This window comes from Podarcis filfolensis, assembly GCF_964270895.1.
Source record: "Podarcis filfolensis genome assembly, chromosome: 8".
Classification (NCBI taxonomy): domain Eukaryota; kingdom Metazoa; phylum Chordata; class Lepidosauria; order Squamata; family Lacertidae; genus Podarcis; species Podarcis filfolensis.
The window spans coordinates 61976913-61997765 of NC_139611.1; the positions used below are offsets into that span (position 1 = coordinate 61976913).

The 20853-nt window shown below is 47.7% G+C and overlaps 1 protein-coding gene across 1 annotated transcript in view; it reads left to right on the forward strand.

Annotated features, from left to right (window-relative positions):
- The first annotated feature begins 849 nt into the window (after window positions 1–849).
- The window catches only part of MFSD2A (MFSD2 lysolipid transporter A, lysophospholipid), a 34687-nt gene continuing 14683 nt past the window's right edge, over window positions 850–20853 (forward strand). Inside the window, exons 1-7 of the mRNA XM_083626607.1 lie at window positions 850–1256; window positions 6318–6443; window positions 7244–7368; window positions 14364–14487; window positions 16113–16191; window positions 17765–17940; window positions 18959–19049. Coding sequence (XP_083482733.1) covers window positions 1167–1256; window positions 6318–6443; window positions 7244–7368; window positions 14364–14487; window positions 16113–16191; window positions 17765–17940; window positions 18959–19049 — 811 coding nt within the window. The 5' untranslated portion in view covers window positions 850–1166. The remainder of the gene's footprint in view (window positions 1257–6317; window positions 6444–7243; window positions 7369–14363; window positions 14488–16112; window positions 16192–17764; window positions 17941–18958; window positions 19050–20853) is intronic.

A 20853-nucleotide genomic window follows, 5' to 3' on the forward strand; every position in this document is an offset into this window, starting at 1 on the left:
CCTCCACATCTGAGTCCCTCACCCCCCCCCCAGAAAGGGTGCCTCGCTGGCTGACTGAGGAGGACGGAGCTGAGCTGCCATCTGCCAGCTTTTCTCATTGACTTATGGGTGCCCCGCCCCCAGAATTATATTATTGTGGGTGCCCAAGCACCCACTGCCCCCTGGAGTTGGCTCCTATGTCATAATCAGTGCACTAGAAACAAGGTCTATTTTCAGAGTACCTAAAGAAGATGTGGTTTCGCTCCACCTCTCATCACCCTCCTCAGTTGATGAGTCCAGTTGATGGGGAGCTGTGGTCCAGCAATGTCTGCAGCTCCACAACTGCAGCCCCATTCCTGGCCTAAATAAATGAATATTTGGGGATGGGGAGGATACGAATAAGACGTGCCTCTTTTCTTTATTTCAGGAAGCAGTTTGCACCTCCCAAATTTGGGAAGTGCTGGTGTAAGCGATCTGGCAAAGCCTGACGCTTTTAGCAGCAGGGGATACGGACGGGATTAGATCAGTTTAAGAATAATGTCTCAGGGACTTCGGAAAGCCGTGATCACAATGTAAAAACGGCAGGCAGGTGGAGGGGCTAAAATTAGGAGCCGGGGTTGTCTGCTTCGGCGAGGAGGAGGCAGGCAGAAGGCGATGGGTAAATTGGGGGTGTTTGCGCCGGCGCAGCCGCTGATTGGCTCTCGCGTTATATTGGGTGGCGCCTCCAATTATGGGCACAGGAGCAAAAGAGGATCAGGGCTGGTGAGTGTGCGCTGGGCAGCTGCCAGCCCCCACCCACCAGCCCTGGGGCGAGGGGAGGGGGCGTGTCTCACGAGTAAGAGGGCGGGGCTCCGCCTGCAAGCGTGCGAATGAAATTCAATCCGCCTCGAGCCGTTCATTCATTCACTCAGTTTTGGGCGGCTTCGAGCGGGACCTTCGCCTTGGGAAAAGCGAAAGGAAACGCCACGCCGCTGTGTTCGGGCGAGCGCGCTTATCTGGCCATCAAATACGTGGTGCTGCTTTGTCGACGGGCTACTTTCACCTGCGAAAAGGCAAAGCGAAGAGCAACCAATCGAGCAACAAGGAGAAGAAAAAAGCGAAGGAAGCAAGCAAAGAAGAAGGAAAGACCAGTCAAGGGGATCGGGTCAGGGTTTGGGGTTGGTTTTTTTTCTTTTTCTTTTTGCCAAATGGCCAAAGGAGAAGGAGCGGAGAGCGTTGCAACTGCGGGTCTTTTGCAGCAAAGTATCTTGAAGCAAGAAGAACTGATACGTCCCAAGGTACGTAAGGAAAAATGTGAGGGGGGGTCCCCTTTGAGAGGTCGGGCCGGCCCCCAAGGGATTTGAAGCCGCGATCCTCGCACGCTGGGCTCGGGAGGAGGGGAGTTCCATCGGGCGTTACTCCCGAGGAGGCATGGCTAGGAAGACCGGGGCTGCCACGTGAGTGGATCCGCATGGCTCGATCCGGATGGCCTCTGGGAGTTTCTTCTTCTTCAAAGGGCCGTGCATTGTGTGTGCAAGAGAGAGGCTTTGGAGCAGAAACCGGACTATAGATCCCGCGATTCGCCCCAACGCCGGGATGCGGATCGTGGCGTCAAAGCGATGTGGCAGATCCGAATCCCGTTGGGATTGGGGCGTGGGGGTGGTGACGGGAGGACTCCTTATAAGGTTTATCCGTCCAGATGAGAGGAGGGGAACGGCCCACATCTCGGATGAGGACTGTGGCGGGTTGGAGGCGCTTTGTCCGGGCTGGCTTTTCTCTGGAGGCGCCGGGGCCATTAGTCTGGGCTGAGCTCTCTGCGCGGGACGCTGCGAAGTCTCGCACCGCCTGCTGCGCGAGGGGTGCTGCGCCCCCTGCCTTTCTTCCCCCACAACCTTCGAGTGGTAGTAAATCGGCTCCAAAGGCCTCCGAGCCGTTCAAGTTCATTCATTAGAGACAAGGGCAAACTTTCCTTAAAGGCGCCGCGTTCGCTTTACTCTCGATGGGTGGGGGTCGCTCGCGCTGTTTTAACTTCCTGGCAACTAGAAAAATCAGACTTGTTCCCGCTTTCTCATATGCATTTAAAACATATACATAGCGGGAGGTCCAGGTGGAAGGAAAGAGGATAGGGAGCATAAAGTAATAATTGATTTATAGGGTGTCCGTACTAATGTACAAACTTATTACATTTGTTTTTGTAAGCTAAACTATATGGAAAGGGGGGGTCTATGTCTAGTTTTTAACTCTAAAGTTTAGAGTCTAAACTTTGGAGGAAAAGGCTATGTTCCTTCTCCCCCACTGTCAGAGGCAATAATCCTCTGAACACTGAGAATCACAAGTGGGGAGAGTTTTGCTGCTGGACTCTGGTCTTGGCTTTCCATGGGGGATCTGGTTGGTCCCTGAGAACAGGATTCTGGACTAAATGGGCCACTGACCTGATCCAGAAGGAGGACTCTTCTTGAGTTCTAACCATGACTTCCAAGGTGGGATTTTGACCTGTTGGCTTCCTCATGACTCTTGAAGACTCTGGAGAATCTGGGGCAGAGATGAGAGAAAGCTGGTCAAAAGATAATAGCCCTGGGCACTAAATAAAAACTGCCAGTACTGGTAGTAGATAGTATTGATCTGTATTCCAGGACTCGAAAGGGTATCATTGAACACTTTGCAGTATGTTGAATGGGTGCAAAATGTGTGTGGAAATTTCACCTACCCAAGAAGGTTCTTGTGTGAATGAATGAAGTAAGGAGGAGTGTAATTTAAGGGGTTTGGAACGGCACATGAGCTGCATTACTAGGATTAGAGACAATGGCTTTCAGCGAACCCTGGGTTAAAAGCAGAGAAACACAACACTTCTTGAATGGGACCAGCCTCTTGTATAAAGCAGGGATGCTATTTTGCAGTGTGTGTGTGTTCCCCCCCCATAAGATTTGAAGGTCCACTCATCCAAGCTTGAATTGCAAAAAGTCAATATGCTACAAGAGCATGTGTGGTTGCTTCAGAGTTAGCAATATTATCACTCAACATAGGTCAGAGTTATTAAAAGGGGTGGTGGGATTCTTGCCTTTGGCATGCACGCTTCATACCCATTTTAAAGTGCTCCTGAGGAGCAATTCTATGGAGCTGTCACACGGCGATGGTGGGGGCGAAAGCATCCCCCACCCCATTAAATGCTTTGCAGGCTTCTTCCAGTGTTAGTTGCAACATCCCTACTGAAGACGTTGACTCCTTGCAACAGAAAGGAAAGGCGAGAAGCACAGAGGTGCCTTGCTCAAGGTTGCCTGTTGTTGAATTAGTATCAGGATCGGCTTCTGATAGTGGAATGCCCAGAACTTACTCCTTGCAACGGCTTTGGAGACTCATTGTTACAGCAGCCCCTTGTACTGTGCTGCATGGGGTGAGAGTAGCTCATAACTTCCCGCAGGGCACTATTGATGGAGCCCGCCTCCTGGGGGAAGTGTACACCAGTGCCGTTGAAGTACGTGTCTCTTTCAGGGCCTCTCCCTTTCCAATTGCCAATTCCGGGGCTTGGGGGGTGGGGAGCTGCCCCAGCTGTTCTCCCTGCGATTGCAGCTGTGCCGCTAAACTTGGCAGCTGGATTGCTTTGCAGAATTAGGCTTGTGTTAGTCCACTGGCTCCATTCAAAGCAGTTGGTTTTGCTGCTTTCTAGAGAAGTTTGCTTGTTATCTGTAAACCAATCCCCCTTTGTTAATCTTCTAGATTAAATAGGGTCCAGTGGATCCAGGGAGCTGTACACATTGTCCTTCTTTCCTGCTTCCGAGTTTACTGTATAGATAGATGGAGCAGTTGCATTGCCAGGCAGCCAAGTGGAGCTTCTGCTGAATAATCTTACTGAAAGAGCAAGGCAGGAAACGTGTGTTTGTGTCTTCCCTGCCCACCAATTCAAATCTCATTTCCACCATAGATTCAGTAGGTAGGCTTTTGTGGGTTGCCATCTGTTTCTCAGCTGTGTCTCATCTGAAAAATGGTGATAGTAATACTGGCCTGCTTTACGGGGCTGCTCTGAAGCTTTTCTGAGGGAGCCCATGGCTTTTCAGTGCTCTGAAGCAAGCAGAGGGAACTTGTGTTGTTGGACTCCAGTTCACATCAGCCCCAGCCAGTGATGAGGAATGGTGGGAGTTCAGCAACATCTGGAGGGCCACAGTTTCCCCATCCCAGCTGTACAGTGCAATGTAGTGATTAAAAACAATTGTGGTGCAAACCTATACATATCTTCTCAGAAGTATATGGAGATCAGTGGGGCTTACTTTCATGGAAGGAAGTGCATTTTAGGAGTGCAGCCTTAAAGAGAGCACTACCACCAGGAAATGGGGACTTGGATCGCAGCTGGTACTTATGATGGAAACAAAGTGGTGCTTCTCTCCAGAAAAGGTTCATATGGCTAAATACTATATATTTGTGGTGGGAGTCCTGGTTTAGACAGCCAGCACCTGCAGAGTGTGTGTCATCACATGCTTCATGGAGAAGAGAACCCATTTTATGTGGGTTTTAAAAAATATATTTAAGCACTTCATGTAACTGGTTAGAGTACTATTGCATTATCTGACCACAGACTGAACTGTAGCAGGTACATATCTGATCCCTTCCGTGATATTCAGAAGGTTTAAGGCTCCACACCTATCCCAAACTCCATAGGAGTAAACCCCACTGAACTCAATGCATCCATCTTCTGAGTAGATATTGTGTGTGTGTATGATTAACTGTAAGACCCTGGTTCTTGAGAAAGGGAGGGAGCAAACATGATGGATCTCTCTGGATTGTACCTTTAAAGCTGCGTACACACTCTACAGTCAAAGCTCATTCTTTTTCTCAAGGAATTCTGGATACTGCGTTTCGCAAAGGGTTGCTGGGAATGGTAACACTGTGAGGGGTAAACCATTGTGCCCAGGATTCTTTGAAGGAAAGAATGGGATTTGAATGTGCTTTAAAGGCAATAGTGTGCACAGTGGTACCTCGAGTTACAAACACCTCAGGTTACAAACTCCGCTAACTTGGAAGAGTTACCTCGAGTCAAGAACTTTGCCCCAGCATGAGAACGGAAGTCGTGTGCTGGCGGCGCAGCAGCAGCAGCAAGAGGCCCCATTAGCGAAAGCACGCCTCTAGTTAAGAACAGTGTCAGGTTAAGAATGGACCTCGAAACGAATTAAGTTTGTAACTAGAGGTACCGCTGTACACAGCCTTACTTGGGACTGCTGCTGCTGATTGGGTGTGGGGTAGGGTTATTCGGTCTTCCAAAAGGCTCGGGGTAGCATAACTGGTCTGGTCTGCATAAAAACCCTGTGAGGTAGGCTTAGTCTGAAAGACTGTGACTGGCCAAAATTCACCAGGTAGTCTTCCAAGTCCACTGCTCTACCTTTGGGGAGGGCTGCTGCATAGAGAGAGAGCACCTGCTTTCCGTACAAAGGGTTCCAGGTAATCCCAAGTATTGCCTGGTAGGGCTGGCAAAGACTCCCCTCTGAAACCCTGGAGAGCCACTGGCAGTTGGGAAGGCTAAACTGTGGCTCCCCAGATGTTGCCGGGCTTCAGTCACCCCAACATTAAGAGAACCAGATATAGGCTAGCGGTGGGGAAGCAGTGGTCATAGAATCATAGAACGGGAAGGGACCCTGAAAGCCATCTAGTCCAAGCCCCTGCAATGCAGGAATTTCAACATGCATTCCCCCATCCAATTTGAAATCATACCAGACCCTGCTTAGCTTTGCAAATGTGCTAGCATTTTAATGAATGAATGATGATGCTATTGCTGCACCCTAGGAAATTGGTCGGTTCTGAAATTATTGTTTAAGAAGTAGGCTTGTCATGGCCATAGATTTGTATGCCATGATGAGCTTATTAAAAGTAAATATTCTGCAGCCTGTAAATGATGTATAAAATAAACATTTCACCCCACCCCCTGAATAGACAGGGAACAAAAAGACAGGGAGAGTTTTACGTGGTTAGCAGGAAATGAGTGTTGTGGTGTGGAATGCATTGCCACGCACACACAAGCAACACACCCACTCTGGGCAACTTCTGTTGTCCGTCCTTGATGCAACTCCATTGTCCACTTGAGGCAGAGCTGTTTGCAAACGCTGAGTGAGCAATGTAAATCTTTGCTAGTAAGAGTGGGGAGTAGTAAAGCTGTCTGCTCAAATATGCCTTGAGCTAATACAACCAGATATGACACATTGCTTGGAAGTCATTCAAGGCTCTGGACTGATAAATGCAAGAAAGTGATTAAAAAACCCACACACAACCTCAACTAGTTGCAAAGTTGTTAGGTTGCCATGCTGTTCCCACAAGAAGCTGAATATGCCCAGGAATGATGGTGGCTAATTTAGTCCGTCCTGTCCTCTATTTTCCAGAGAGAAAGCAAAGGAAAGCTATCGATATGCAGCAAAGTGTGTTATGCCATTGGCGGAGCGCCCTACCAGATCACTGGCTGCGCCTTGGGCTTCTTTCTGCAGATTTACTTGTTGGATGTGGCTCAGGTAAGTCTGACCAGCTTGTATGTTTGCTTTTTGAGGGGTGGCCCAAAGGTGATGGAATGCAGCACTCCACTGAGTAACCTGCAAGTTGAAACAGAAAGTTGGCAGGAGAAGGGTTGTCGTTATGCCTGACAGGCCCTTGCATGAAGGCTGCCTTTGGATATACTGTAGCTAACAATATAGCAGAAGAGAGCGGTAGAGTTCTGTTGCTGGAGGAAGGTCCATAGCTTAGTGATGAAGCAGCTGCATTGTATGCAGAAAGTCACAGGTTCAATCCCTAGCAGGTAGGGCTGAGAAAGACTTCCTGTCTAAATACCCTGGGAGCCACTGTCCATCAGAATAGACAACACTGAGCTAGATGGATCTACTGTATGTCCTGACTCGGTATAAGGCAGATTTCTATAGTCCTGTGTAAATTATGCTGTTCGCAGGAGTAGCATTTCATGATACAAGTTCCTCTTCCAAGGAAAATGTGCCCTACTAGCCACCTGGGGCTTGAAAACCCTCCAGTTTTTTGATGCCTGCCTGAGGGGTTTTTCCAAGCACCTGACAGGCTGCACTTTGGAGCTGCTGGTCTTTGTGTTATGGTGTCATCTCTCCCTGCCTGCTGAGCTTCTGTAATGTGTGGCAGGTCACAAGTTGTTCAGGCTTAGTGGGGGCAGACAAAGACCACCTGAGATGACAAAGACAAATGGTGCACTTGGAAAGCATAACTGATGGAACCTCACCTTGTACTCACGTGCTTCCACACCTTCAGTCTTAAGCTGCTCGACCTGAATTGGATCTCTTCCTCTCCCGCATAGCTGGACCCTTTCTATGCATCCATCATCCTTTTTGTGGGCCGCGCATGGGATGCCATTACTGATCCACTGGTGGGTTTCTTCATCAGTAAAACGTCATGGAGTCGCCTTGGACGCCTGATGCCCTGGTAAGCTGGTTTTTGCCAAAATTTGGGATTCGTAGAGCTAGTCAGTGCATAGTGCTTATCACTATGTTGAGAAGCACATGCATTTGTGAATGGAGTGGGGGCCTGTCTCGGGGCAGATCTTTCATAATATGGCTCCCCATGTGAAGCCAAAATTTGGCAATCTTCTCATATATCTTCTCAATTTTGCGCCCCCTTGGCTTAGTCTCCTGTGTAGGGGACACTCCTGAGGCAAGCAAGAGGCAGTCCCCCAGTGCAAGAACACATTGCAGCCAAATGGTGCAATGCAGGGGCAGTGAGGGGTGTGGTGAACATCCTGAGGGCCAGATAGCTAAGTCTGGAGGGCTACATCTGGCTCCCAGGCCAGAGGTTCCCCACCCCTGGTATAGGTGAAAACTGGGGAACAGATCCTTTTAATAATACTGTCATCACTGATAGTCAGAGGCTCCCTGTCAGGCAGGGTTGCAGCTCTTCGTGGAGATAGAACCTTCGAACCACAGCTTTTCCCATCTAGTACTGGAGAGTGTTAATGACTGGAAAGCTTTTGGTGCCTGGGCAAACAGCAGCCTTTTCTCCCTTGAGGACTAGGAGAGTGCTGCCACCTCTTTCCTAACAGGCCTGTTTTCAGTACTTGGAGAAATTAGGGAAGAGAGAGGTTGTCTGGAGGGTGGAAATGTGCTTAAATTAGAACTTGCAGTAGGACCAGAAACCATTGTGGCTATTCAGATTCCTATGGATAAAGTGGAACTTCTTGATAAATCAAAGTTGCAGCAAAATAAATAAAAAAGGGCTAACTAACACCCTGGGATTTATAAGGAAAAGCATCCTAGGAGACAGCTGCTTGTGTCTGAACTCTCCCAATCCTCTTTCGGCTGACAGCCAGCAACAGCTAGTTATGGCTGAGGTATAGTGGCAGCCTCTGAATCTGGGAAGGATTTGCATCTCTTACTAGGACTGCATTGCTCACTGGCTGAAGGGCCTAACGGTGGATAACATATGGAAAAGGGTTGGGCGGGGAGGAGCTGCCCGGGGAGAAATTAGATATGCCTTTCCTTGGTAGGGCATGATTATACTCTCCACCCCACCCTTTGGGGTTCTTAAATTTGCTGGTGCAACTTGGTGCTTTTTGTTTTGCTTCTGTTGGCCTTAAACCCAGGCCCAAAATATCCCTCCCCCACTGCTCTTGCCTTTGCTGAGGTTCCAGGACTGGAATAAAGGGCGGGTGTCTGCCCAGCCAGCATGCAATGATGCTATTTGGGTTCAGTCCAGGAAGGCCAGTCAGAAGCCAGAAAAAACTCCTGTTGGCGTCTCACATAGACTAGAGGGGCCTACAACAAAATGTTGCTGTGTGGAATGTTGCTGTTCAGGGTACCTGTCATTGAACTGGGCCCCCTTTCATGTAATTCCATTTCATTCCCATCTCCTATCCCCTTCCCCGCTTCGCCTCCTCATTTTCTGGGTCAGCTTTCTTCTCTGTGCTTATTGGGTTGTTCTCTGGGTTGTCCTTGTGGTGGTGATTTGGTACTTCTGCAGCCCTTAGGGTCTGCAGCCCTTAGGGTCTATTCCCTTAGTATGTCTATTCCCACCCCCCACTCCCCGAAGTATGCCATCTGTGGGGAGGGTACTTCTGTTTTCGCTGTATAGGGATTGGCTATTGGAGAAGCAGTTAGCCATTGATATACTGTTTCACAGCGTACCTCGGAAGTCAAACAGAATCCGTTCCGGAAGTCCATTCAACTTCCAAATCACGGCTTCTGATTGGCTGCAGGAAGCTCCTGCAACCAATCGGAAGCCCCATTGGATGTTCGGGTTCCGAAAGAACGTTCGAAAACTGGAACACTCCCTTTTGGTTTTTGATCGTTTGGGAGCCAGAACGTTTGACTCCCAAGGCGTTTGGGAGCTGAGGTATGACTGTAATGGGATTTATACCCCAACATACTCTGGAGTGCCCAGGCTCCCCATGTTAGCGGTATATAATATAGATCCTCATTGGCTTTTTATGATATGCTAATAAAATGCTGGCCAGGATGTCAGCAGGAAGTGGGTGGGGGCTAATTAAATTTGTTGGGAGTAGGGGACTAGTTTATTCTTGGGAAGCAAAAAAAATTCTGCAGTTAGGAAAGTGGCTCAGCCAGATACCTTTGTTGGCATTAGTAAATATGACTCACAAAGACAAAAGGGTGTCAGTAGTGTCTGGAATGTGTTAACGAATATGTAGAAACAAATGTGACTTCATCTTCACCTGTACATGATCTCATGGAAATCTTTTGTAAGCGGGCCCATTTCAGAACAGAAAGCAGAACACCCTAGCTGTGACATTGTCTAGGCCATTGTTAAGCTAGAACTGATTCTTTTAAACCTATTTTAGTAATAACTTGCCTGGCAATTTATTGCAGCTGAGATATTTCTGGGCAAGGCTTCCTGCAGTTGAGTTGAAGTTTGTGTGAGTCTGCTTAATAGCTTCCATAGCACCAGTGCTTCTCCCTCACTTTTGCATCTCGGATGGTGAGTTGCAAATACAGTATTGAAAGTCCAGAATAGCATCATGTCAGAGAGCAGTTAAGTTTAGTGATTTCTGATGTGGTAAGTGGGCTGAGCAGATGGCTTATGAGGTCGTGTCCTTATCAACCTGAGTCGGCTTGCTTCTCTCTAAAATTGGCTCCCTCTCCATCGCACGTCTCTCCAGTCAGGCTTGCAGGGAACAGGGCTCGCTCCTGCGATGCAATCCTGTCCACATCTCCTTTGAAGTAAGTCCCACTGTCTTTGATGGGGCTTAGCATGCAAAGGCTTGTAGCCTTATTCTAATATTGCCCACAACATCTTTAGCATGTTCTCTGCAGTGGCTTTTGGGCGTCTTCCCTCTTCAAGAAGTAGCCACAAGGAGAAACACAGGTGTGGGTGGGTGTTTCTGGAACACACGCTCAATTTGCAGACAATGACTGTGAGGACCCTAGAAGGTGCCCCATTAAGATTTGCAGGGGTTCTGTGGTAGGTGATTGAGGACTTCTCTGTACAAGAACAACCAAGAACAAACCTTGGTTACAGCGCATGGTTTGTCTGGACCCAGTTTGGTTCTGGTAGCAGCAGCAGCAGCAGAAGCACTGTGGCTGTGATCTTTGCTTGGGAAACTTGCTCATTTGTGCTAAGCTGTGGTTTAGCACAGCATTTCATGAAAACTGAGCCAGGGTTTTACTACTCAATAATAATATTGGGCGGTATTATTATTGCTTGTTACTATGTTATGTATCTTTGTGTTTTTTACATTGTAAACTGCCCTGTGCTCCTAGGATGAAGGTTGGTATAGAAATTTAATAAATCTTAATAATGATAAATAAAACACTAATAATAATACAGCGAAAATTTTGCTTTAAAAAACTTCAACATGGAAGCAAGGCTTACTTTTGAAAAATCTGCTTTTAATTTTTTTAAAAATTAGTATCTCCTCTCCCCCTCCCGCCCCCGCCCCCGCCTCACACTTTCCATTCTGATTTGAAGCCGAGCTGAAAATCAAACTCTTTCCCTTTCCCCAAGAGCAACGTGTGTGGAAGGAAGCTATTTCACACATGGCAGAGGAAACGGTTAAAGCCGGTGGGCGGGGAAGGAGAAGAGATTGCAGTGGAACACACCATCGGAGCTCAGCCAATGGAGAGCCAGGGTGTGTGCCTGTCTAGCCTGTTTCATATATCTCTGCGGATCAGCGGGTGGGGGTTACTAGAAGTCAAACTGCTGGGAGACTCTGTCACTCTTAGAATGGGTTGGAGAGGAGGAAACGGATGAAGCTGGCCGTCAGGTCTTGAACTCTGTAGCAGTCATTCTTGCTAAAAAGGTGTTTTACAAGGGGATCTCCACAAGGGCATCCCCACTGTAGGGTGTGGACACTCCTCCACTTTCCGCACCACTATCAAGCTATGTAGAGTTTATGGGGATTTTTTTTTTAAGCCCAGGGGCTAGAGGAAGGCTATGCAAATACTATCTAGAAACAGTTCAGAATATCAGGACGCTTGTGATTGTCTTAGTGTCCTACACACGTCACCTTTCCTTTCCGCGTCATGGGAATTGGCGTGCTGTGGGGCAAAATGCCCATGAGTCGCATTAAAATAATTTCTCTCTTCCGTCTGCTTCCCTTGCCAGATGGAGAAAAGTAGTCTTGCACACACCCTGAGGGATGAATTTAATTTTTGGCCACATGGCTACAGCCCTCAAAAGAGAAATGAGATTCCTAAGAATACTACCAGGATCGCCCATGCCTGTTTATTATTATGATTATGCCCACATAATATGCACACAGAAACCTTTTTTAAAAAAGAAAAGAAAAACTAATTCAGACTTGCTCTCCACAACAGCTCTTGTTACCCTTGCACTCACTTAACAGTGGGGCAGTTCCTGCCCCACGTAGTCCTTACAATCCATGTGAAGCAAGACTGGTGGGCACAGCCCCCTAGCTATCGGTCACATGGCATCACAATGACATCAAGTGCAAAGAGCTTTGAAGTGCTAAAGTTGGGACTTCAAAGCCCCTTTCAAGGCACTGCTGAAACTTGTTTTCCCAGGGGTTTCCATTCAAATCCATCCTTGAATCAGGAAGGGGTTTGTATGGAATCTTGCTCATTTCAGCTATACTGCTACATGAGAAACATTCATGCACAGCCAGCACAGGATTTATCCTCCCGCTCCTGCCCATCAGATAACTGAAGTCAGTTGAAGAATGGGTGGGTGTTTTCTGGGGAAAGTTGCCTCTCAGACCAACTCAGACCCCCTGGAGAGCCAAGGTTGGCCTACAAGCTGGACGTTTTGAGAATGCAGAAAGTCCAAATGACAGTGCACACATTTCTAGCGTGTACAGTCCACAGAGAAGTCCTACACAAAGGCTTATTGAACAGAATGAGAACTGCACTGAGAGAACAGTAAATGTGTTCTTGCAAGGCTCCTCTTCGTTTTAATGAGACCTATGCAAGAGCACAGTCCCATTATAGGTTGTGTCTTCTAGATCTCTCTTGGCAACCTTGAGTTTAGTTATCAAAGGGTGTGTACATGTGTGTAACCCGGTGCCACTTTCGATTTTTGCCTCTGTGCATTAGCTAGCAGGTGAAGGCAAGAATGAGCCAGCCAGTCCCCCAACCCAACCCCACCTGGATTGAGCATCTACTCTTCTCATGTTAGCCTCTGCTTTAGGGTTGAAGGGGGAGCTTTGCTTGGTTGGATCCCTACTCTCCATGCTTATTAGATTGGAAGAGCTGGGGAAAAGTTGACGAGTATTAGGCCAACTTCACTTAGGAGGAATATGGTTCTTCCTCCCCTGTCGGAGGCACTGTGCCTCTGAATACCAGTTGCTGAAAACCACGGCAGAGGAGAGGGGTTGTCCTCGGGTCTGGCTGGCTTGCTTGCTTCCTGCAGACAACTGTGAGACTGGGACGCTCGATTACTGGCTTGATCTAGCTGGCTTCTCTTACGTTCACCAGGTCCTTTCCTGTAAAAGGATTTAGCCGTTTCTCTCCTAGGAAATAAATGGATACCTTCCCCTTTGTCTCTTCACCCCAAACCCCGCCCTCCGTCTCTATGTACTCCTCTGTCCTGTTGATAACGTATCCTTGCTACAGAGAATGTGCATACAGCAACGCACTCCGGTTTCCTGGAGGACCAGTGACACAAGAGGCACTGAATGATAAAGAACTAGGTTTCCAGTTAAGAGCGAAAGCTGTAGCCCAGGTTGCCTATGTTGCAGGATACGCCACTGCTTTCCAGCATGCCGCCTGCATTTTTGTCTGGGTTTTTATTTGTTCTGGGGTATATGTAGATCTTTAGCTTGTTTGGGGGAGAAATTCTGAGCACTGCCAGTTTTCCTTCTGTGAAATGCGTATCTTGTGGAAATAAACCCACCTGAGTTGACTAGCTTGCAGAAGTATTTGGCCTTTCAAGCCACACTTATTTATGCTAGTTTTCTGTGGCTTACAATAGGCTGGCGACCTACACCTAATTCTTTGTCACTGGATGGCCAAGTGGCTGTTTAAAAGTCTGTCTTATGATGTGGTCCTGCATGGAAAGTAGATACACAAGGAAAGCCAGTTCACTTCTCTTTTCTGAGTGAGGGAGGAAGTGAATTCCTCTCTTTGGGTGGAGAAGGTGGCACTTTAGTTCCTTGGTTTAGCTTTCCTCGCCTCACACGCACAGCATGTAGACTTCCCCTGCCTCCCTTCCAGTCCTGCAAAATGCTTAGCTCCTCCTGAAGCAGACGGACCTTCTTGCCAAATCTCTGCTTTGTTGCTCACAACAGGTTCTAAAGCTCAGCAGGCCTGCTCCTGCTGCCTCATTGAGGGGGACTGTGTGATCAAAGCCCCACTGCACAAAACCTTACTCAGCTCTTTATGCTCTCTGGAACTTTGCCTCTTCTCTCTCTCTCTCTTGTTTCTCTGTCTCTCTCTTCTCCTACCCACCCAATCCCGCGCAAGCACTGACAAGCCTGGAATTATAAGCTTGTAGGACTGCAAGCTGAATCTGAAGGTCATCTAATCCCTTGGAGCTGAACCAAGGGTTCTGACCATGAGGCGGGCCTCACAGGGATACATACCGCAGCCATACAGTGAAGAGAATGACAATTATACTTGGCTTTGTTTCCAGTTGTCTAAGCGTTTCCCAAAGATCGTGTCAGTATTTGCTTCCTAAAAGTAGGCCAGTATAATTATCCTTTATGATTCAGGTCAGGGACTTGGATCTGGTGGCTTTTCCAAGGCGGCCTAGTAAGTTCATGACTAACATCAGCTTTAACTCCTCCGTGGTAATGAGAACTGCTGTGGCCCCCAGCAGCCATTGAAAGGAACAGGAAGGTGAAAACCCTCTTGGGTCAAGACCAATAGAACTTCTACAGAGACGGACAATGGGCTGCGTCCCTTGCATTTAAAACCAGACTAATTCGTATCAAATTGTACTTTTTCTCTTCCTTTTCCTCTCTCCAAACCCCAAACTATATCAAGTTTTTCTCATCTTGCTTCAATTTTCAACAGGATTATATTCTCCACTCCTTTTGCTGTGATCTCCTACTTCCTGATATGGTTTGTGCCCGACATCTCTCAAGGCCAAGTGATGTGGTATCTCTTCTTCTACTGCATCTTCCAGACCCTCGTGACAGTGAGTCCCTCATCTTCTTGTGCACAGCCTGCATTTTGCTTTTGAGCAAGGGTGGGAAACTTCCAGCCCACAGGCCAGATTTGGCCCACAAGGCCATTTCCCCCAAAACTGCACCTCATTTAGCTCACACCCGACATCATATGTGATGTGGCCAGACCAGCTGCGGAACTGAATTCCCCGTGGGGCAACTTGATCGTATATCACCGATGCCTGCAGAAAGTGGCTTTGCCAGTTCTCTGCTTAGTGTGCTTTGCGGAACGTAGGTCTGGCAGAGCCCTTGCAATGTACTTACCGAGTGCAAGAGTTCCTTCCTTCAGTTGGCACTGCTAGCAGAGGGACTCGGGAGCGGTTTCACCAGTGATATGTCGCTGAGTGAAACCGCCATCCCACTCTGCCATCATACAATGGAGAGGGAGGAACAAGCTGTATTGGTGAGGCGCCAATACAGCTTGTTCCTCCCACTGCATCTTTAAACTGCACAGCTGCCCTTGCCTCAGTTGAGCAGTTAAAGGAGCCCCCAGTCCAGTGCTGGCTCCCGCAAGCCAGTGGTGGCTCTGTGAAACTGCTCAGCTGAGGGGAGCGCGGTTGCTGCTCCCTGCAGCGAGCAGTTAAAGGAGCCCTGATGGTCTGGCCGCTCGTGTGAGCGCCCCAGGACTGTCTCAGCTGGGAGGGGGCGTTCCCTCCCCCCAGCTGAGCAGCTCAAACAAGCTGCATTGTCCCAGCTTGCGAGCCTGGGTGAAACTGCCTTGGCTCTCGAGGTGAGAGCTGGGGCAGTTTCACCTAGTGTCTCTCAGGCAAAGGCCAATGCATCTTTTTTTCAACATCATGGTATATCGCCAAACCACAATGTTCGGCTGGCAATACACTGCGATGTTGAAAAGCTGATATCGCCCAGCCCTAATCGTAAATAATAAAACTGAACAAGTGTGCATTGTATGAAGGTGTGTGTATGTTGGTCTTGTTTGCCTCTAAGCACCAGGCCCTCAGCAGGTCCGTGAGCCATTGGCTGCCTGTCTGCAGCGACTGCACCACAGAGCAGGGGCGGGGGGGGGGAGGATGCTTCAGAGACCGAATATGCTATTGGCCCCTGGCACACTGGGGGGGGGGAGGGGAATGCCAGCCCACCACATCAGATAGTTTGAAAAATGGTGATATAAAACTTTCTATAAATGGGAAAAGTCTAGTCTAGTACCACTGAGAAGGTTTTAAGGCCCTTTCTAGCTAGGCATGTGCTTGCCACATGTTGTTGTGTCTCTTGGTCTGGTTTTCATATTTAAATGCCTGAGGAGGAGGGGTTCCTGCTTGCCATAAGACGGGATCCCAGTAGATCTAGACAATGGAAGTTGGGCAGATTTTTGCAGGTTGAGCGTTCTCTAAAGTTACCCTGTCTTATTTTGAGGGCTTGGCCTGTCCAGTAGGGGGTTTATCCTCTTCAGGTTGGGAAGCTCAGCACGCGTCAGGCCCCAAAGCCTTGCTTAACTCTTCTTCTACATCACCCCATTCCCACCACACCCTCCTAAAATAGCAACCTCTTTGCACTTGCTTCTCCTTTTGTATATTGTAATTGCACGTTGGACAAGGGTATGTGTAGTCTGACTTCCTTATTTGCTTGTTCTCCTCTGCAGTGTTTCCATGTTCCGTACTCGGCCCTCACCATGTTCATTAGCAGGGAGCAGAGTGAGCGAGATTCCGCCACTGCCTACCGTAAGAACCCCCACTTCCTTGAATGTTGAAATGCTTCGGCTCCTTTCATTTGAGAGTCTGTCTACTCATCCCCCCACCCCCCGCCCTCTTGCTCCAGCTAATTGTGTTTTAACTGTGAATTGCTGGGACTTCAGCATGAAATTTGCTCATATGCCCCGCTCAGTTGCATGTGGAGGCTTGAAATTTTGGGTGTGTGCCTCTGGTTGCTATGTCTGGAGGTCTATACGCTTGCTGATGGAGCATCATCGTTGTTACGTGCGGTAAGGTGTGCATTTGAGCAGAAGCAACTTGCTGAAAAGGGGAGAGAATTTTCAGGCTGTTCCTGTCTACTTTGGAGTGTTTACTTAAGACAGGAAGAACACACCTTTGCAAAGCTTGTGCTCAGTGCCTAGTGATCGTGGATGAATTATGCAGGACAGTTTGGAAAACACAGGGCAGGAGCATTCAAAAGATTTATTTTTTTCAATGGAAATTGGACATTAAGATTCCCGGGTTGTGAATAATTAGCTTTTCAGAAATCTCTCCTCTCAGCATATCTGTACAGGTGGTCTATTTGTCCCACACTTCTGCTCTCTCCCAAATTTCAGGAAGTTCAGCACTGTTAAGTTCCTTGGACTGGATGCAAATCAGCCTCTCATTACAAAATATTTGCATTGATCTGGGGCTGTTCTGCACATTAGTCAGAACAGCCCCAGATCAATAGAACTCTGGGGCAATAGAACTCTGGTTGTGCCACTTAGAAAGGTAGGGGGCATGTTATGGGGAGGGAATTCACATACCTCACTTGCAATCTTCCAATATGCAATAAAGTAGGCCACTCAATTTTTCACATGGGGGAGCATTAAAAATTAAATTCTTTGCTCCCACTACAGTGGTAATGTCCAGATTTTACCTCTTAATATGTAGAAGAGTTATTTTCACCAATTTTAATATTTAGACCAGAGACCAAAATGTAACCTCACTCGAGAGGAGCTTTTGAGCAACTGCAAGAAAAGGCTGAGGCTCAGAGGCAGTTCACATTCCTCATGGATCCAATTTTCCTTCTACATTATGAAGGAATTCTATCTTTTGACTAGGAAATGAGGGACTGAATTCTGTTCATGTTTATTTACTATATTTATTTATTGACCATATTTGTTTCCTGCATTTCTTCCAAACTCAAGACAGCATACTTAAATCTTCTCTATTTTATCATCCCAACAACCCTGTGAGGTAGGTTAGGTTAGACTGAGCAATGGTCACTGGCCCAAGGTCATCTGGTTATCTTCGTGTCAAAGTGGGGTTTTGAACCTGAGTCGTCTTGGTCCAAACATCTACACCCCACTGGGTATTTGGGAATATCCATTTTAAGTAGATGCTGACTTGGAAATAGCTTCCCAGGAGACTGTTGGGAGATGACTGAATACCTTTTGCAAAATAGGCTCCGTTGCTAAGTGGGTTAAACCAGAAATGGGCTTGTTTAGCAACTTGTGACAGTTAAACTTGCTGGGCGAGCTAGGTTTTCATACGCCATTTCTGGCTCAACAGTACACTTATTAGCCCTAATCACCGCTTGTGCATCCCTTTCCTGCAGGCATGACAGTGGAAGTGCTTGGGACCGTCCTGGGAACAGCCATCCAAGGGCAAATTGTGGGCAAAGTGGGCACGCCTTGCATTCCAGACCCGCTCTTGTTGAACATTGGCAATACTTCTTCAGTGGCCATGGAAGAGGTCAACATCACCCATGACACTGGCTCACTCACGGACACGGTACAGATCCCTTTTGAGCATTCCCTAATCCCACTTGGTTGGGATAATATAGGAAGGGGTTTAGCGGAAGCCCATGGCTGCAGAGCTGGGCTGGAGAGAGACCTCTTCCTCCTCTTCCTGCTTCTTCGTCAAGAAGACCATCTAGTAGCCAGGCTGAATACACACTGAGGCTCCAGGTTCAGAGGGGGCAGCATGCCTCCAAATGCCAAATGCTAGGCAGCAGCAAAAGGAGAGAGAGCTCTTGGCTACATGTCTTGTTTGTGGGCTTCCCAGAGACATTTATTTGGCCACTGTGTGGAACAGGATGATGGACTACAAAAGGGATGGGAAATTTGCATCTCTCCAGCTTGTTGGACTTCATTTCCCATCAGCCCCACCACACACTTACTCAGTGATGGTGGTTGATGGAAGCTGTAGTCCAGTAACATCTGAAGGGCCACAGGTTCCCCATCCTTGGACCAGATGAACCTTTGGGTTCTTACGTTCTTATGCTATCATCCCAGGTTTCTTTTGCCTTGATTAAATTGAACTTTGCCATAGGACCATTCTTAACTGGAGGTGCAGCAATCAAACCCGATGCTGTTTCTTGATGCTTTAATACCGCCCTCCCTTTGAATTCCAGGTCAGTTTATATGAAAGGAAAGCTACACTTTCATCTCAGCCTGTTCATAATGCTAATTTAATGCTCAACGTGTTTTGGGCAAAGAGCAGAATACAGATGTAATAATAATTAAAAGCTGTTGGGTTTTTATGGAATGGTGACTTTGGTTTTACTCCATTGTCAGGCAAGTATATGATGGCCTGTTTTGCACGTCACACCATGCCAAACCATGGCTTAGCTCAGCACAGCGCAACTGCAGAGCAGCCAGGGAGAAGCAAAGCCGCCACAATCTCCTCTCCTGATGCCCACATGCTCATGCATTTGTGCCAAGCCATTCTGGAAAACATCACCTCTCATCTGGATGTGCTATCTTTCTGTCTCCTCCCCACCCCAACCTTGTTTCCTATCCTTGTACAGAGAAATGCCTACATGATCGCAGCCGGTGTCATCGGTGGGATATATATTCTTTGTGCTATCGTCTTATCCGTGGGTGTTCGAGAAAGACGAGGTGAGCAAGAAGGACAGCTTAAGTGATCTCTGCAAAGTGGGTGGAGGGGATGGGCTCCAAAAGGAAAAGTCCAGGCATAATCTGCCAAGAAATCGACTTGCTTGTGACAAAGATGGATGCAAGTTGAGTAGTGCAGAATTCATACTGGCTCCCAAAGGAGTCCATCGAAACCTGCCTTTTACTTCATCTATCTGAGTATTATTATTGTTAAACTGCTTAACACCATAGTGTCAACTCTGACTGCCAGCAGCACTCCACTGTTTTTGACGGGGTGTTTTTCCCCAGCCCAACCTGGAGATGCTAGGGATTGAACCTGCAACCTGTTTAATGCAAACTGTGTGCTCTGGCACTGGGCTAGGTCCCCCTCCCATTACTTACATAGACCTATTTTAAATATGTAGCAACCAAACCATGGTTTGGCTTTCATAAGCGTATTTCCACTCACATGCATTCCTCTTCTGTTCCACCCACCTCATACTTCCAATTCATAGAGTTTTTTTCTGGTTTGAGAGAACTAGGATTATCCATGAAACATTCGGTGCACTCCAATGTGCTGTATAAGCATCTGATCTCTCCCCCACCACCACCCACTAGAAAAAGGAGACATGCTTTCTGTCTTTTCTTCCCATTGGGCATGTAATCGGGCTGGTTTGATAGTTGCAAAATCTACTCCTTGCCTCTTGGGGATGGATGTCCTTATTGTGCCTCTTTGTACATGGGCCAATCCCTTTTAATACATGGGCTGACTTCAAGGGAGCAAATGACACACAGGGCAAGAATTTCCATTGCAAGAATTTCCCGTTGCATAAACCAAGCGTCACCTATGTAACTCCAGCTCCTTGTGGAAAAGCCCCTGACTTCTGCTGGTTGAAACCAGCCATTGGGGAGGGAAGCTGGCTCTTGCGATCTTTGTTCTGCATTCTCAAAGGCCTCCTTGTCACTCAAGTTCCTCTTGAGGTTTTTAATCCACTCAGCCTCAAGGTGTGCTGGAGGCCACGTTTGCAGGGGGCTTATCAAAAGAATCACCCACAGCTATGAAATATTGTCCCTCTTCTTAGATAACTAAGCCTATCATCACCCAAACACTTCACATTCGTGAAATGATAATTAGCCAGCTTTGAAGGGGAAGTCCTGCCAGTCTTGCAATCCATCTGTCAACAGTCCTAAACTTATGATGGAGAGGAGGTTTTACTGACAAGGAGATTTCCCTGATAGGTTTGTTTGCTTGCTTGCTTGTTTTTTCTTTCCCGTCACCGCCCCAACGTGATGTAATAGAGTCCTGGACAAATTGTAAAATAGATTTGTTAGCCTAAATACAGTTGTAGCTTGGTTTTCGAACAGCTTAGTTTTGGCTCTCGAATGCCGCAAACCCGGAAGTGACTGTTCCAGTTTGCGAATTCTTTTTGGAAGCCGTGCTTTGGTTTCTGAACGTTTTGGAAGTCAAACGGACTTCTGGAACGGATTCTGTTGAACTTCCAAGGTACGACTGTAGTGAGTAGGGCTGAGGGGGAATATATATCCAAAATATGCAAGTAATGGAAGTATCAAAGAGCAAGCGCCTTGGCCATCAGAATATATTGCAAAGGCATGGAAATTCCCTTTGCCGTATTCCACCCGAAAGGTTTCAAGCTCTGGTTTTAAGCTGCTAAACTGGAACTTAATGGAAGGGCCATGAATCAGTTGCCAGGTTCAATCCCTGGCATCTCCATGTAGGGTTGGGAGGGAATCCCGAACCCCAGGAGAGCCCCTGCCAGTCAGTGTGGACAATACTGAGCTAGAAGGACCCCTGGTCTGACTCAGTAGT